This window comes from Marmota monax, unplaced genomic scaffold, assembly GCF_021218885.2.
Source record: "Marmota monax isolate L192 unplaced genomic scaffold, Marmota_monax_Labrador192_F-V1.1 WCK01_AAM20220418_F8-fsc00002, whole genome shotgun sequence".
NCBI classification, from domain to species: Eukaryota; Metazoa; Chordata; class Mammalia; order Rodentia; family Sciuridae; genus Marmota; species Marmota monax.
In genome coordinates, this window is record NW_026693571.1 from 39,571,069 (window position 1) to 39,588,246 (window position 17,178).

At 43.5% G+C, this 17,178-nt stretch overlaps 1 protein-coding gene across 3 annotated transcripts in view; it reads left to right on the top strand.

The window, feature by feature from the left end:
- The first annotated feature begins 2,041 nt into the window (after positions 1–2,041).
- Sh3d19 (SH3 domain containing 19) overlaps positions 2,042–17,178 on the top strand; it is a 181,970-nt gene continuing 166,833 nt past the window's right edge. Inside the window, exon 1 of one of the 3 annotated variants that reach the window (XM_058583919.1) lies at positions 2,042–2,403. In XM_058583919.1, coding sequence (XP_058439902.1) covers positions 2,292–2,403 — 112 coding nt within the window. In that variant the 5' untranslated portion in view covers positions 2,042–2,291. The remainder of the gene's footprint in view (positions 2,404–17,178) is intronic. The other 2 variants (XM_058583918.1, XM_058583921.1) reach the window with 2 other exon arrangements.

The following is a 17,178-nucleotide window of genomic DNA, read 5'->3' on the forward strand; positions in this document are numbered from 1 at the left end:
TGTCTATTTATTTAACTGTTTATGCAGTGTGATAAAATTTTAACTTGTGGGACTGGGGTTGCCTCATACATGTGAGGCACACTGGGTTCTATCCTTAGCACCACATAAAGATAAATAAACAAAATAAAGGCATTGTGTCCATCTGCAACTAAAAAAGTAAAAAAAAAAAAAGAGTTTAAAAAAATAAATAAAAGTTAAAAAAAAATTTCAACTTGTGGATTTGACCTCAATTCTTCAAAATCAATTGTGGTTCTCAGCTGCTTAAAAATGGAAAGATTTGCTCAGGCTGCAGCAAACACTATTGAGAAGGCAAAGAACAGCATTTGGATATGGCAGGCAATTCGTTTCCAGTGACCCTCTTTTCCTTTTCTTTTTTTCTCTTACATGCTGAACATTGGGAGTTCTCACAGTCTTTCAAAAATAGAGCAGGAGGCTGAAGATAAAGGCCCATTCATCCCACGCAGGAGTATCCTAAGGTTTCGTGTCCAGGCAATGCTTCTTCCTGCTGCTTAGGTATCTTTTTGTGAAGATTCCAGAATCTGTTCCTCTATGTCAAGCATACATATGCGTGCCCACAGAACCTTAGATGTGGATTATTTAGGTACACACAATAACTTTTGTTACACAGTTCTTTCCAGCTTTGAAAACAAGGAGGGCCAAGTGCTTCCAATGAGAGTGTCAGCACTTGGCCAAGTCATCTCTCTACATATTTGGTTGGAGGCCTTGAACACATTTCTTCCTGCCCTTCCAGGGACTGTAGCCTTTTCCTAATCCTCAATTAACTGGAATACCGTGAGGTATTATTATTATTATTATTATTATTATTATTATTATTATTCTTAGTTGTAGATGGACATGATACCTTTATTTATTTATTTTTATATGGTGCTGGGGATCGAACCCAAAGCCTCACATGTGCTAGGCGAGTGCTGTGCCGCTGAGCCCCAGCCCCAGCCCCAGCCCCTATTATTATTATTTTTAATTATTAACTTATTTGGGGGGGGGGCGGCTGGGGTTGCAGCTCAGTGGTAGAGCTCTTTTCTAGCATGTGTGAGGCACTGGGTTCGATCCTCAGCATTACATAAAAATAAATTTAAAAAAAGGTATTGTGTCTATCTGCAATTTAAAAATAAACAAATAAACCCACAAAGCTTTATTTTTCGGGTGTGTGTGTGTGTGTGTATGTGTGCTGGGGACTGAATCTAGGGGCGCTCTACTGAGCTACATCTCCACGCCCCCCTTTTCTTTTCCTTCCTTCCTTCTTTTTCTTTCTTTCTGATTTTTTTGACTACTGGGTCTCACCAAATCGTCTAGTCTAGGTCTGGAATTTGCAATCCTCCTGCCTCAGCCTCTGGAGTCGCTGGAATTCCAGGCGCTTGCCACTGTGTTTATCTTAGAGATTTGGTGCAAAACTGAGGTGGAGGTGTGAGCTCCCCTGCCCCCACACCGCACGGCTCCCCGTCATCCATAGAATACTTTTGTTACAACTGATGAGCCTGCACCGACTCGCATCTGTCCCGCAAAGTAGTTCAGTCTGTACATTCTCTGGGTTTGGGCAAAAGGACAACGACGTGTATCCCACAGAGTACTTTCACTGCCTTAAAAGTCCTCTGAACCTCAGCAAGACAGATTTTAAAGTGTGAGAAGAGGAAAAGTGTGTATCGCAGACGCTGGGCTCAGCTCCTAGCCAAGTTGGTCCCGAAGTGCAGCAGCTCCCAGCTGTCCTATCTCCCCGGCTCCGGGACAGGTTCCTCCTCCTTTTGTTTCAGTGTCAAGCAAATGGGTTTCCTGTTGACATCGGAATGTTGTGGAAGGGCAGGAAGAGGCCAGGCCTCCTCCTCTTCCCAACCCCGACCCGGTTTTAGTATTCCGCTCGGGTCTGTTTGGGTCGAGGGGGTGTTTGCCGCGTGTGGCGGGAGGGCGGCCCTAGTGGCCAGTAACCCCTCCCCAAGGGGGCGAGGCTCGGCGCGCGCCCGCCCGATCCCGGGCTGGAACTCCGCGGGGCGGGGAAGGGAAGAGGAAGGGGGAACAGAGTGGGAGGGGGAGGGAGGAGGCCGCCGGTGTGCGGCGAGGAGGCGGGGAACTCGGCTCGGCCCGCGCCGGGCAGCTCCCCCTCCGGCTGCAGGTGGAGTTCGCGGAGGTGGCGGTTCCTTCAGCCGCCGCCCCCACCTCCTCTCCTGGGGCCGCTTTCCTGCCCAGAGGGCGCCGGCCAGGGGCACCCGGTGCCAGCGGACCGGGCGCCGGGGCCGCTGCTCGCCTGCCGTCCCCGGCTGCGCCTCCGCGTCTCGCCCATGGCTGAGGGCCGGCGGCGGGAGGACGAGGAGGAAGAGCTGCGCGAGCGCCGCGAGGTTGGGGGCCCGCGCCGCGCCCGGGGCCGTGCGCTCTCGGGCCACCCGGCCGCAGGTGAGAGACGCGGGGCGCGGGGCTGGACGGCGGGGACGGAGCGCTCCAGGGCCACTCGGGTCCTGTCCCGGACGGCTGCGCTGCCCTCACCCGCCTGGGTGGGAGCGGCACCTTTTAACTCTCGGACGCGAGAGGGAGGGCGAGTGGCCTATCCATCCACATCCTCCTTCTGGGGCTGAGCCGGGGCACATTTAAACCGGTCTCTACCTGCTAGTGCTCTTGGAGCCCAAGCTCCAAAATTTCCGTGTAAACGAAGTCCACGAGCTGCTGGCTCGTTTTGTGGCCCGAGTGATTACTTATCTCTGGGTGAGTCAGAGGCCAGAGGAGGACTCACTGGGTCTGGCCCTCTCGGTGGACCACGACCCCTCCCAGGGGCTTCGCCAGCGCCACCTCTACTAGGTCAAACCACGTGCTCGAACTGAGTCAGGTCTTGTTTCGGTGCCCCTTGAACTTCGGACCTCTGGCCCCCACCCTCCCCCACCGCGAGCTCTCCAGTTTTCTGCAGGACCTGCTTTGGAGTTACCCACCCCGCAGTAAAGAGAAGTCCCGAGTATAGCACTCCTAAAGGCAATTCATTTGGACAGAGGATCCCCTCTGGGCCTAGAATTTCTTTTATGGACTTGTGTTTTGGGGTGTACAAAAGCGGCACGGGTCAAGTAGTTTGGCGCTTAAGTGGAAGAGTGAATAAGTGTGGATCCACACCCCTTCCCTCTTCCTGGGGCGGCTTTTCAGTCAAACATAATGAAGAGGAAATTCTTTGGTCTTTGGTTCCAACTGGGTAACCAGAGTTATCTGAGAAGTAGAGGGAAGAGCAAACTTGGGGGAGTGACTACAAAGGAGGGAGAGGAAGGGAGCAAGAAAGAGTCAGACAAGGATTCCTTGGGAGCCTCTTTGGAAAGTGGAGTCTGATGTACACTCCCAGCAGAGAAGCGCCTCAAGGTGGCTTCCTTAACCAGCCAGAGAAACTGGTCAACTGAAGAAGCCAATGGGCCAGTGGGAGAAAATGGAGGGTAGGAAATGGGATGAAAGGAAAGAACTTGAGCAGAACATGAAGAAGTGGTCCATTTGATGCCCTGGGGAGAATCTTGGAAACTTAACAATAATTCCTTATGTCCATTACTTGGACCTTTCTTCAAAATAAGGCATTTGATGGTCTACAGGAACACCAATTGTTTTGAAAATGATCGATAGTTTTGTTCGGTATAAACCCAAATCTGGTGAAATAAATGAGTAATTGCTGGATATAAGTAAATATTTCTTTAAGGGTACAACGAAAACACGACAAAAATGCACCTCCATTGAATTACTTATTTCATCAGTGTAGGCTTATCTTGGATTCCTGTTACCTTCAGCAAAACCTTCATTCTTTTCAGGAACTGTAAGGTGGAGGAGAGCTGTATTGGAATTCAAACTAGAAACATCCAGATATGTGTTTATCATTTAGTTGCAATGTGTGTATTTATTCCAAGGCTGGTGGAAATGCCTTTTTGTAACTTTTTGTCAGTTCCATAATTTCCCCAAGGCTGGCTTCTTTGATAATGTTTTGCTAAGACAGGAGGTTGTATACTTTTTGCTCTCTTATATTGGTGTTTGCAGTTTTCTTACCACTTCAAGCCCTTTATTCACAGGAGGGCTGAGAGGACAGCAATATTCTGGAGTAGGTGGTGGATAAAACTTGTAGTTTTGGATTTATTTCTTTAGAGATAAATTATTTAATAGTTTACATGTCTTTACAAGCTGTACTTCTCTCTACCCTCATTAGTTAACATGCTTTTCTCAACACTATTGCATTCCTTACCAAGCTTGGGCATATGTGAGCTATGCCTGTTGTAGGTGTTTCTTTTCTCCAAGTAAGAATTTGAACTGATCCAGAGGCTTAATGTTTGCTTTGCTTCTTTCACTTTTCCTGCTCTCAAAGCTTCTTCCACCTCCCATAATGCTTTATTTTATTTTTTTGTGGTATGGAAAATATAAAACCCAGGGGCACTCAAGTGCTGAGCCACATACCTCAGCCCTTTTTACTTGTTTTATTTTTGAGATGGACTTGCTGGGTTGTTGAGGCTGTCCTTGAACTTGTGATCCTCCTGCCTCAGTTTCCGGAATCACTGACTGGGTTTATAGGTCTGTAATACTGCACCTGGCCTCCCATTGCTTTCTTTTATTCTTTTTTTTTTTTTTTAAAGAAAGAGTGAGTGAGAGAAAGAGAGAGAAATTTTTAGTGTTTATTTTTTAGTTTTCGGCGGACACAACATCTTTGTTTGTATGTGGTGCTGAGGATCGAACCCGGGCCACACGCATGCCAGGCGAGCGCGCTACCACTTGAGCCACATCCCCAGCCCCTCTTTTATTCTTTTGGTACCAGAGATTGAACCCAAGAGCACTTAACCACTGAGATATGTATATATATATATATATATATATATATATATATATATATATATATATATTGTTTTTAGTTCTGGTTGGACACAATACCTTTATTTTATTTATTTATTTTTATGCGGTGCTGAGGATTGAACCCAGCACCTTGCACATGCTAGGTGAGTGCTGTACTGCTGAGCCACAACCCCAGTCCCCACCATCCCTTTTTTAAAAAATATATATTTATTTTCTAGTTGTAGTTGGACACAATACCTCTATTTATTTTTATGTGGTGCTGAGGATCGAACCCAGGGCCCCACATGTGCTAGACGAGCGCTCTACCCCTGAGCCACATTCCCAGCCTCCCCCCCCCCACCATCCCTCACTGAATTGCTTAGGGCCTCACTAAGTTGATTATAGGCATGTGCCAAAGCTCTCCCATTGCTTTATAAGCTAAAGATTTTCTTTGATCTCACATAACTTGATACCATAGACCTGGGTTATGTGAACTTGAGGGAGCCTATGAACTCATCCTCAGCCTGCTAAATTATGTGTGGTTGTAGAAATGCATGTGTTTATTTTTGCAAAACACGTATGGAAGAGCATATAAATCTGGTAAATTATAAAGTAAAAACACTTGTAACCTTTGCTGTGGTAAGATTTAGAATATTATCAGTTCCTTGGAAGCAGACTCCCATCCTTCCCAGACAGAGTCTCTTCCCTCTCCTACAGAGTAATCACTTTTTTCTGTTTTTTTTCCCTCTTGCTGGGCTGGGCATGGAATGCTGGGCTGTATGGATGCTAGGCAAGCACTCCAGGATCAGGTTATGTTCCCAGCCTTATATTTTATTTTATTTTTTATCATTGTGACTGGTATCTCCTTTATATGGTTTTGCTTCAGACATATGCACCCTAATTAATATTAGTTTTACTTATTTTACAATTTCACAGAAGTTGAATCATCCTGTATGGATTCTTTAGTACCATGTTTTTTTTTGTTTTGTTTTGTTTTTTGTTGTTGTTTTGAGTTGACCATCATTTTTATTAACCCAGCAGAGCATAAATGTCTGTTTCCACAGCTAAGAGCTCCAGGTTGGGTCTGATCACATACAGTCTTTGTAGGGATCCTTGGGAGATAAAGTGTTTTTTAAATGCTGTTAAGAAAATTAGATTTGGGTAGTCATTATTTTTTAAATCTAGGGTGATAATTGTGATCATTGATTTGGTGCTTACCTTCATCATACGATGTATTTGTTTCATTTTCCTGGCTTTATTTATTTATTTATTTATTTATTTATTCTTTATTTTTTTGGATGCAGGGGATACTCTGTCCCAGGGCCTTGTACATGCTGAGCCTGCATCCTACATAAGCCATATCCCCAGCTCTGTTTTCCCAGCATTTAAAGTAATAAAATATCTCAATTGAAATTTTGCAGAATTGCAGGCACTGCCAGATGTTGAGGGTCAGTTCAGTGAAGGCTAATTCTGTAGTAATTCATGATTCATGAAATTAATGTATGAGCAGATAGATATAGGAAAGGTAAGTGGGGAGCAGAGAGTATAGCATTGCTGGAGTTTCATGTACTATTATTGCTAAGCTGTCCTGAATCTGGTACCATGTGAAATATTTACTGTTGATGGAGGGCTGTACTGAATTCTTGGTGTTGTCTTTTAATCCATTGAGTGTCAACCACAAATAAGGCAGAGAGGATGTGGGTATACTAATCCAGTGGTGCACAAACTTGCTGCCTGCGTCAGAATTGCCTAAAGGGGTTGTATGAACAGATTGCTGACCCCCATCCCTAGAGTCTCTGACTCACTTGGTTTGGGGTAGGGCCCAAGAATTTTTATTTTTAACATATTCTCTGGTGGTATTGATGCTGCTGGTTCAGAAGGGCAATGCTCTTGGTAAACCCCTTGTAAATTAAGAGAAATCACACTCCAGCATTGAATCTTAAATTCTAAAAAAATAGTTCCTCCAGATAATTTGTCCTTTTCAACAGATCAGTTGAAAAACAATGTGATAAGCACAGAGATCACCACCAATGAGCTCATAGGGCTTAGTTCCCATTGTGGGTTTTCTCAGCTTAAAGGATTTTATGATTGATTTATGTGGGCTGGCCTTTGTAATCAACTTGTTCTTGATTTTCTTCTTTGTGTTATTGATTGAATGTTCTTTATCTCTATCTTAAGTTTGGTGTTAGCACTGTATTAGTGCTGGTTTATATTAGCCAAGGGAAGAAGTGGAGGGTCGGGGGAAGTGGAAGTTAGGGCAATCAACTTTTTCTACTTTTCTGGGGATTGTCCTAGCTTTTCAAATTGAAGTCTCTGGTCAGGCATGGTAATGTACACCTGTAACACCAGCTGCTGGGAGGCTGAGGAAGAGGTTCACAACTTCCAGGCCAGCCGAGGGAGCTTAGCCAGATCCTGTTTCAAAAAAAAAATTTCAAAAGGACTGAGGAGGTTGCTCAGTGGTGAGCACTTGCCTAGCCTTGGGTTCCATCTTCAGTGCCACTCACAGAAGTACACAGAAGAAGATGATGCCTCTGGAACCTGGAATAGTTTCTCTCCAAGGATCTCAGAAGATTCAAGAGATTCTCAGAGAACTTCCGAGAAGCTAGAATCCCCAGAGGACCACAGCCCTCCCAACATTTGACTGCAGCCTAGGGAGATGCATTTTGGAATTTTGACTTCCAGAACTGTACAGTAATTGACGTGGGTGCTGATCAGTGGCAAAGCAGCTGCTTAGCATTCAGGAGGCCCCAGCATTGAAAAAACAAAAAACAGAACAACTCTATCCCAGGAAATTCCTTCGTCTCAGACAGATCAGGGTTTATAGTCACCCTACCCACACAGCTTACGGGGAAGAAGGAAGAGAAGGGAGGATAAAGTCTACTGATGAGGTTGTTTATACTTATATCACTGGTTCAGACTGAGTGTCTTTTTTTTTTTTTTTTTTAATTAACATTGCCTGATTTATTTTGTTGTGTGTAGCTGTAGTTTCTCTGTTGTGTTTTGTTTTTGTTTTTAGTTGTAGATGGATACAGTACTATTTTCTTATTTTTATTATTGGTGCCAAGGATTGAACTCAGTGCCTCACATGTGCTAGGCAAGTACTCTACCACTGAGCTACAACCTAGCCCTGTTTTTTTTTTTTTTTTTTATTGTATAAATATACCATGCTTTGTGTAATTTTATTCTGGGGTACTAGGGGTTGAACCCAGGGGCACTTTCCCACTGAGCTATATCCCCAGCCCTTTTTAGTTTTTTTGAGACAGAGCCTTGCTAAATTTCTGAGGCTGGTCTTGAACTTTTGATCCTCTTGTCTCAGCCTCCTGTCTCTGGGATTATAGGCATACACCACCATGCCTGGCTATTAATTTTTATTGATTTGTTAGAGTTCTTTATTTAATGAGGAGTCTCAACTTTTGTTGGTTATGTATATCACAGATATCTTGTACACTGTGTCTTATTTTTTCATTTTCTTTTTTAAAAATATTTTTTAGTTGTCAATGGCTCTTATTTATTTATTTATTTATATGTGGTGCTGAGGATTGAACCCAGGGCCTCTCACATGCCAGTCAAGCACTCTGCCACTGAGCCACAACTCCAGCCCCACATTTCTTTATGGTTTCTTTTGACATGACATTTCCTCTTTTCAATGTAGATGAAGTTATGAGTCTTTTTCTTTATAATTTGTGTCCTTCCCACCTCCCCTTTCCAGTTAAGAGTGGTATTCCTACTACTATAAGGTCATGAAAATATTCTCCTCTACCTCTTTAATTGTTGCCCCCAAATTTGTAACTTTCCATGAGGACATGTAGCCATAGCTTTCCTCAGACTCTCAAGCAGGTTTGAGAACCTCTTTCTTACTTACAACATCTTATACTGTTTCTTTAGTGGGCAGGTACACAAAATTCTGGGCCTTTCCCCAAACAACTGGAAGAATGGTAGGCGTATAACAGGGCCTAATGCATCCTGAACAAATTTTCTGTGTGTGTGTATGTGTGTGTGTGTGTGTTTGGGGGGTGGAGGATTGAACCCAGTGGAAATAGACCACTGAGCCACATCCCTAGCTCTATTTTGTATTTTATTTAGAAACAGGGTCTCACTGGGTTGCTCAGTGCCTTACCCTTGCTGAGGCTGGCTTTGAACTCACCATACTCCTGCCTTGGCCTCCTGAGCTGCTGGGATTACAGGTGTGCACCGCTGTGCCCGGCTAGGGTCTTTTATTTGTTTGTTTGGCAGAGCTAGGGATCTTGGCCTCTTGAGTGCCAGGTAGTCCCTCTACCACTGAGCTAACATCCCCAACTTTCCTCTTTTTTTATTTTGCTATGTTTCTAATAAACCCTGAAAGGAATAATTTCCAGATGGTCCTTGACTTAATAATATTTTACTTTTATAATGGTATGAAAGTGATAGGCCTTCAGTAGAGATCATATTGGAAATTTTGTATTTGGACCTTTCCTGGGCTGGCCATGTGTGGTAGGAGCCTCTTTGCAGTGTAGCGTGGGGCAGCCCAGCAAGCACAGCTCTCAGCCAGCCTCAGAACATGATGGAAACAACCCACGTTCCAAGGTTTGCTGTGTGGTTGAGCTTGGAAGTTTGGTAAATGAGGTATGTTAAGTGCATTTTCGACTTAAGATATTTTGAAAGGTTTATCTGGACATAACCCCTTGTAAATCAAGGATCATCTAGAACTGTCATCGGGTGTACTGTAAGTAAGATACCTTGAATGTCATCAGAACAAGGTCACAGAATCCTTGTGTTCACCGTGTGCCAGGTACTGCTTATCTGTTATCCTCTGTGAGGTGGATGTTATTTTCCTTATTATATTGAAAAACTGAGGCTCAGAAATATTTAAGCAGTTTGCCCCAAGGTCCCTCAACTAGTCAGTGGTAGAATGGGTGTTTGAAACCAGGTCAGTTTAAAGTAAAAGTCAGTGTTCTTCTGAGTTATCACACTGACCGCTAATAAAAGTCATTTACTATTATGTGCCACATGTTTATGCCAGCAGGCTGCTTGCTATATTTTAGAAATTCTTTACATTTATCAAGTGCTTTTCTGTTTAGAAAGGGCTTTCATAACTTCATTTAATTTGATTCTTTCAACAACTTGAGAGGGAAGAGGGTAAGTTTTATCCTCTTTTATTTTTTTTGGTAATGGTGGGGGTTGAACTATAATGCCTATTTGAAAGATGAGTAAACTGAGACTTAGAAATGTTAGAAGACTGGGCTGGGGATGTGGCTCAAGCGGTAGCACGCTCGCCTGGCATGCGTGCGGCCCGGGTTCAATCCTTAGCACCACATACAAACAAAGATGTTGTGTCCACTGAAAACTAAAAAAATAAATAAATATTTAAAAAAATCCTCTCTAAAAAAAAAAAAAAAAGAAAGAAATGTTAGAAGACTTCTTCTAAAGTTACACAACTAGGTAGAGCTAAAACTCAGTTACCTATATTGTACATCGCAAATCACAAGGCAGTTTCTTTTCATTGATTCATATAGCATGCCAGGCTGTATTTTCCCCAGAGCTGGTGGCTCTGTTTTAAACCACTGTTCTTCTGTGCCACTAGCACAGAAAATTTTTTTAATCATTTATTTTTTAATTGCTAGAATTCCATAGTTGTCTAACTTATTTTGAGAAAGTTATTTCAAGTCCCATAGAATATTTACACACTGTTTAAAAATCTGTACTACACAGCTACTTGAGGAGGCTTGAGGCAAGAGTGTCACTTGAGTCTAGGAGTTCAAAGCCAGCCCGAGCAACACAGTGAGACCCTGTCTCACAAACAAACAAAAAACCCCACCTGCACTTACCAAATTCTTTAAGAAGACCTGTTTAATCAGTCTGTTGCTTTTAAAGAACGGAACACTGTAGAGTTAGGGACAGTTAGAGTAGAACAATTTAAAGAGGGTAAGTAAGAGTAAGTGGTCTGCGGTTACTATCCGATGGAGTTAGCCTAAGTGAGTTAGACTTTCTTGGCTCATTTCTTGGCTTCTTGCTAACTATGTGACCTTAAATTATCTAACTCTCTGCTGTACTGGGGATTGAAGCCAGGCGCGTTCTACCTCTGAGCTGTATCTCCAGCCCTTTTTATTTATTATTTGGAGACTTAAGTTACCAGGGCTGGCCTTGAACTTACATCCTTCCTGCCTTAGCCTCCTGAGTTGCTGGGATTACAGATATGCATCACCTGGCCTAGCAGAATACTCCTTTTCTTCCTTCCTTCCTGCCTTCCTCCCTCCCTTCCTCTTTCTTCTTTCTCTCTCTCTCTCTTTCTTTCTCCTCCTTCTTCCTTCTTACCTTTCTTCCCCCTCCTACAATGTGTTAGCCAGCCTTCCATTATGTGACACAATACCTGGGATAATCCATATATAAAGAGGAAAGATTTATTTTGGTTCCTGGTTTTCTTCCATGGTTGCTTGGCCTTGTGGCAAGATAGTACCTCCTGGATGGGACTGGGTGGCCGAGGAAGCTGCCCTCCACAAGTTGGCCAGAAGCCAAGAAAGAAGGAAGGCGCTGTGGTCCCCATCCCTTTGAACCAGGGACCTAGGTTCCTCCCACTCCACCCTGCCTCCTAAAGGGTCCACCACCTCCACACACCTCCGGTGGTGCCACAGGCTGTTCAACACATGGACACTCAAAATGCAAACCTTCAAAATGCAAACTGTAGCACCCCAGGGAGAAGGATGTGTAGTTCACTAGCCGCCCTGGGCCATGGAGTTACCTTGAGGATGGAAACCAAGTGCAGAGGGGGCACGGCAGAACAGAGTGATGGTGGAGCCACCACAGGAACTCTCGACTGCCTGCGCCTTCCTGTATTGGAGGGAAAAGACCCTCTTGTTAAAGTCACTGTTAGCTTAAGCCTCTCTAATTGCCAGCCCATGGCAGTTCCTAACTGAGAGATTCCAACTGGATCTTACTGTCTCCCTCCCCTTCTACTAAGCTGTAGTGTACTGTTTAAAAATGAGGTTCACTAAATAATCATTTGACCTTGGACAAGACACTCTGGTTTTACGAGCCGCTCTCCTGTATTTTTTGTTGCATCTTTTAAATGGAGATTATTGGTTCTCTGGTTCTTCTAGAGGTTCATTATGGGGAACATGTTTGTAAACTTAAGGTTTATGTGTGTGATGTGTAGTTTTGGAAGGAGGTCATGGTTATCCTTGGACACTGAAGGATACCAAAACGGAACACTGTGGAATCTGGAAACGTTTTTCTGCTTTTGTTATTTTGCCTAGTGCCAGCTTAGTCAAGAACACATAGAAGCTGTGAAGGGAGGTGATTTTTGTCCCTGCTCTGAGGCAGTGAAGCAGGAGCTTGTAAATAGAAGCCAGGCCTGGTGCTCTGAGTCCAGAGTTCATCTGTTCTCAGTACGGCTGCCTTGATTTTATTGGAACTTTGTTTCCAGGAGATACTTTAATCCAAGTATCACTGCACTGGACGATTAGCTAAATGCTTTTCTCTGAGTCCTGATTAAGAACAATGGGCACAGAAAATGTTTGCGCAAGAAGTAAAAAGTGAGTTTTTCTGGCAATAAATATCACCATTTCCAAACTGTCCTGGAAGCTAGTACAGAGGTGTTCCCGGGGCACTGCAAGACCCCCAGTGTGGGCCGCTGGTGGCAGTACTCCCTTTTTATCTTGCCACCACACCGCTTGTTTCTTCATTTCTTCCCAAGGACTTGTTGAGGCCCCTCAGCTCACACCAGCTCAGAGGACATTACTGAAGCCGACTGGAGAGTAAAGTTAAATCTGTTTTCCTCAGTCCAGGTGTAACTATTGCCATGGACTGGGGTGTGGTCTGTAGGTGGGGCCAGGGCTGTTACTGCAAATTTTCAAAATGTGCAGACATGTATTTGAATGTTACTTTTAACTAGATGCTTAATAATGTAAAATGTCTCAGTGTCACAGACAGATATCTCCCACCCTGTTCTCTTTCTTCTTCATAGAAAATTTCTTGAGGTATTCCATTTTAGAACATGGTTGTATTTCTCATGTTTCTGTAGCAATGGGAAATCTGAGCAGTGCTTTTAAACTTTATAATGCCAAGTTACCTGAGGTCTTGCAAAAATGAAGATCCTGTCTTAGCAGATTTCAGGTAGACCCTGAGACCCTGCATTTCTTTTTATTTATTTAAATTAATTTTTTACAGAGATTGAACCCAGGGGTGTTTTGCCACTGAACCACACACATCCTCAGCTTTTTTTTATATTTTATTTGGAGACAGGGTCTTACTGAGTTGCTTAGGGCCTTGCTAAGTTGCTGAGTCTGGCCTTGAACTTGTGATCCTCCTGCCTCAGTCTCTGAGTTGGGTTAACAGGCATGCATCACTGTGCCCAGCTTTTTTTCTTTGTTTTTGAGATGGGGTGGGCAGTGTTTCTCTGTGTTGCTCAGGCTAATCTTGAATTCCTGTGCTCAAGCCATCTTCCTGCCTCAGCCTTCCAAGTAGCTAGAAGTATTAGGTTCTTTTTGCATTGAGCAGAGAGATTTTGCATTTCTAACAAGCTCTAGGTGATGCTGCTGTTCGTAGACCCTGGACCACACTTTGAGTAATAAGCCCATAGGACCAGGATTCTCAATTCTGACGGGACATGAGAATCAACTGGGAAGCTTCAAAAAGACATAAGTTCATGATCCTATACTCAGATTGCCTGATTAATTACTTCCAGAATACTTGGTAAGAACTGGATTTTTTTGAAGTCTGTGGGAGGTGAGAATTGTTGAGTCTAATTGAAGAATATGATGGTGAGTGATTTCAATGTAATTTCTTATCATTTGGATGGCTACATTTTCCCATCATAAGTAATTCATGTTGTGATGCCTTTAGTCAAACAGAATAAACAGAATTAACCATGCATTTTTTTTCCTTTATTAGCTTTAGTGAAGTATGACTGATAAATAAAAGTTGTATGTATTCAAGGTGTACAATGTTTTCACATACTTAAGACATTGTGAGATTACTATTGCAATCAAGCTAATTAATATATCTACATCTCACTTAGTTACCTTTTTTTTTTTTTTTTGTGGTGCTGGAATCAAACCCAGTTTACATACCCACCTTATACCAAGAACATGTAAGCGTTTTCTTTTTTTTCCATATCTTTGTTAACACTTATCTTTTGACTTTTGATCCTAACAGGTGTGAGAGATGATATCTCACTGAGGTTTTGATTTGCAAAACCTAATGACTAGTGAATGATGTTGAAAATCTTTCCATAGACCTGTTGGCCATTTATGTGTCTTCTTTGGAAAAACGTCTGTTCAGCTCCCTTGCCCATTTTAAGATCTAGTTGTTTTTTTTTTTTTTGCTGTTATGAATTCTTTTTTTTTTGGATATTAATCTCTTACCAGATATTAATCTCTTATATGGTTTGCAGATATTTTCTCCAGTTTCATGGGTTTCCTTTTCATTTGATTATTTCCTTTTCATTTCATTATTGATTATTTTGCTGTGCAGAAACTTGAGTCCCATTATGAATTTTATACATGGATTTTATTCCATCCCTGCTATTGTATAGTCTCCAGGCTTCACATGATGAATGGTGTAGTGAACTGTCACTGAAGTAACTAAAATTCACACAGCATATGTTAGTTATATACTTTTAGCTTGCAAGAAATAGAGGCCTGTTCTGCTGGCCTCAGCTGATGGAGACTTATTGTAAGGAAACACAGGGAGTAGAAAGACACAGGATGTAGTTTCAGAAGTTATTTGGACATAAGAGTAAGTCTAGGAAACTGGCAGCATGTAGCTACACTAGGGAACATTCTTTTGTCAGTTGGATTGACTCTCTTGCTCCTAATATTAGTGACACCATCATTTTTATCAAGTCAGATTACGTCCACCTCCATGTCTTATTAAGGTCCTGAATAATTGGCTGTCTTTATTGCAGTTTGTCTCCCCAAGAATAAAGGTTCTAAGAAGGTTGGCCAGGGCCGGGTGTGGTTCCACACACCTGTAATCCTAGCAACTTGGGAGGTTGAGACAGGAGGATACTGAGTTCAAAGCCAGCCTCACCAAGTGCTCAGCAACTCAGTGAGACCCTGTCTCTAAATAAAATACAAAATAGGGCTGGGGATGTGGCTCAGTGGTCCAGTGCCCCTCAGTTCAATCCCTGTTGCTCCCCCCCCCCTGCCCCCGCCAAAAATAAGGTTGGCCAGCCATGGTCCTGCACAGGATGCCCCTTTGGGCAGGGTTCTCATGCTCATTGACTTCAGAGGTCTGGCAGACTTATAGATAGCTGTCTGTTCAGATCTATCCCCAGTCCCTTTGCTAGGGTGGCAGATCTTGTACCTACATGGCCACCTCATGAGAGAAGTACCTACAGTTCTGTCAGATGGGGTGTTGGGCCTGGATTACACTGGGGGTTCCCAGGATGGAGAGAGGGTCAAGTTGACAGGCTACAGGCAGGACCTGTACATTTTCAGCCATGTGAGTTCCATGGGGTAGAGACTCAGTTTGTTCATTGTTAATCCCCACAGCTCAGAACAACTCTTGGCATGTACTTTCAATACTTAGCCTGCAAATAGAATAGGCTTGACTTTTAAAAAAAATACTGTAATGTAGCCTTTATTTTTGCTTAGATTACATTCTATTCTAACCTGGATGCTACGTACAAAAGGTTGAAAAGTAAATTCCTACTCTGCCCATGGCTCACCCTGTTGAGAAGGAAGAATATGCTCTCCCAGGATAGTACTTAACATTTTACTTTTATGTGAGTTCCAAAGGTTTTAGATGTTTGCCACTTGGTGCCATCAATACAGACGTGCTGGGTTTGGGGCTGCCTGGTACTAGGTGAATGTCAAGTCCAGCGCTTGGAGCCTTTGCAACAGCTTCCCTTGGAGATGTTCTTGCCTGCGACTGCAAAGCACCTCCATGGGGCCTCAACTCCTGAGCTCAGGCTCTTTCCCAGCCACCGCATGCCAGGGTGGCAGGCGCTGCGGGGAAGGATGGGGTGGGCGCAGCCCACTGCACGGGTTCCCCAACTCCCCTTCCAACAGCCCCAGTAGTACAGGCACAGAGGCTCTTCCCCCTTGAGTCTCCGTGGAATTGCATTTTATTTTATTATTTTATATTTATTTTTCAGTTTTCGGTGGACACAACATCTTTATTTTATTTTTATGTGGTGATGAGGATCGAACCCAGTGCACCGAGCATGCCAGACGAGCATGTCACCACTTGTCACCTTTATTAGCCTTAGTGAAGTATGATTGATAAATAAAAGTTGTATGTATTCAAGCCCGAAATTGCATTTTAAAGTTGAAATGTGGGGCTGAGGTTGTGGCTCAGCGGTAGAGTCCTCGCCTGGCATCTGAGAAGCCCTGGGTTCGATCCTCAGCACCACATAAAAATAAATAAATAAATAAAGATAAAGTTGAAATGTGTATTTGGATATTTAGCCAAAAAAAAAAGCTGCCAATTTTTACATAAGGAGGGAGACACTGGGAAGAGTGGTCATTAAGATTGATTGCAGCAGCCTCCATTTTTCAAATGCCCCGAATTGTGCGGGAGCGTGGATGTATTTCTGAGGTGGCGCACACCTGTAGTTGCAGCTGCTTGGGAGCCTGAGGCGGGGGCATCTCTTGAACCTAGGAATCACAGACCAATCTGGGCAAGAAAGAAAAGAATTTTCTAAGGACCAGTTCCCCAGGTTAGTGATGCGTGGGATGTAGGGCATAAATGTGAGTTATAAGTCCAGTGTCGCTAACATCGCATGTGACAGCGTCTCCAGGAAGGGTGCAGTGATACTGAACGTTTAGTGTCAAACCTGAATTATATTGTCATTACTGTTGAATAGAATGACGAGCACTTATAATGTTTAGAACAAATCTTTCAGTCGCTCCTTGAATGCAGGGATTTTTATAAACCTTATTAATGTAATTTGGTACTGATCACCTCATAGGATTCCAATGAATGTTTAATGAAGATAATGAAGAATTGGATTTGGAAATATTTTCTTCTAGTTTATCTTCAGCTTATCTTTTTATTCTATTTAACAGTGTCTTTAGTGCTTTGAACATTTTTAAAATAGCCGGTTCAAAGTATTTATCTAGTAAGTCCAGTGTTGAGAGCCACAGCCAAGGGGCCCCAGCAAACTTCCAGCTGCCGGCTGATGATTGGCTCACAGCGGCCCCAGCAACATCTAGCTGATTGGCTCCTCTGCAGTGATGCTCATTGGGCTGTTTCCCTGCCCTTTCAGACCACAGAGCTGCTCATTGGGGGACTTTTTTGGCTCCGCCCACGTGACCCAGCCAATCGGCCTCAAGAGCAGGAGGATTGTGGGAGGTGGAGAGAAGCTTGTGTGGGAGAGAGAGGCTTGTGGAAAGCTGGTGGTGGCAGTTGAGGCTCTGAGGGTTTTTCCTGAGAGGCTGTTTTGTTTGGCTTGTGTGGTTCTAAAAATAAAGTTAGTTT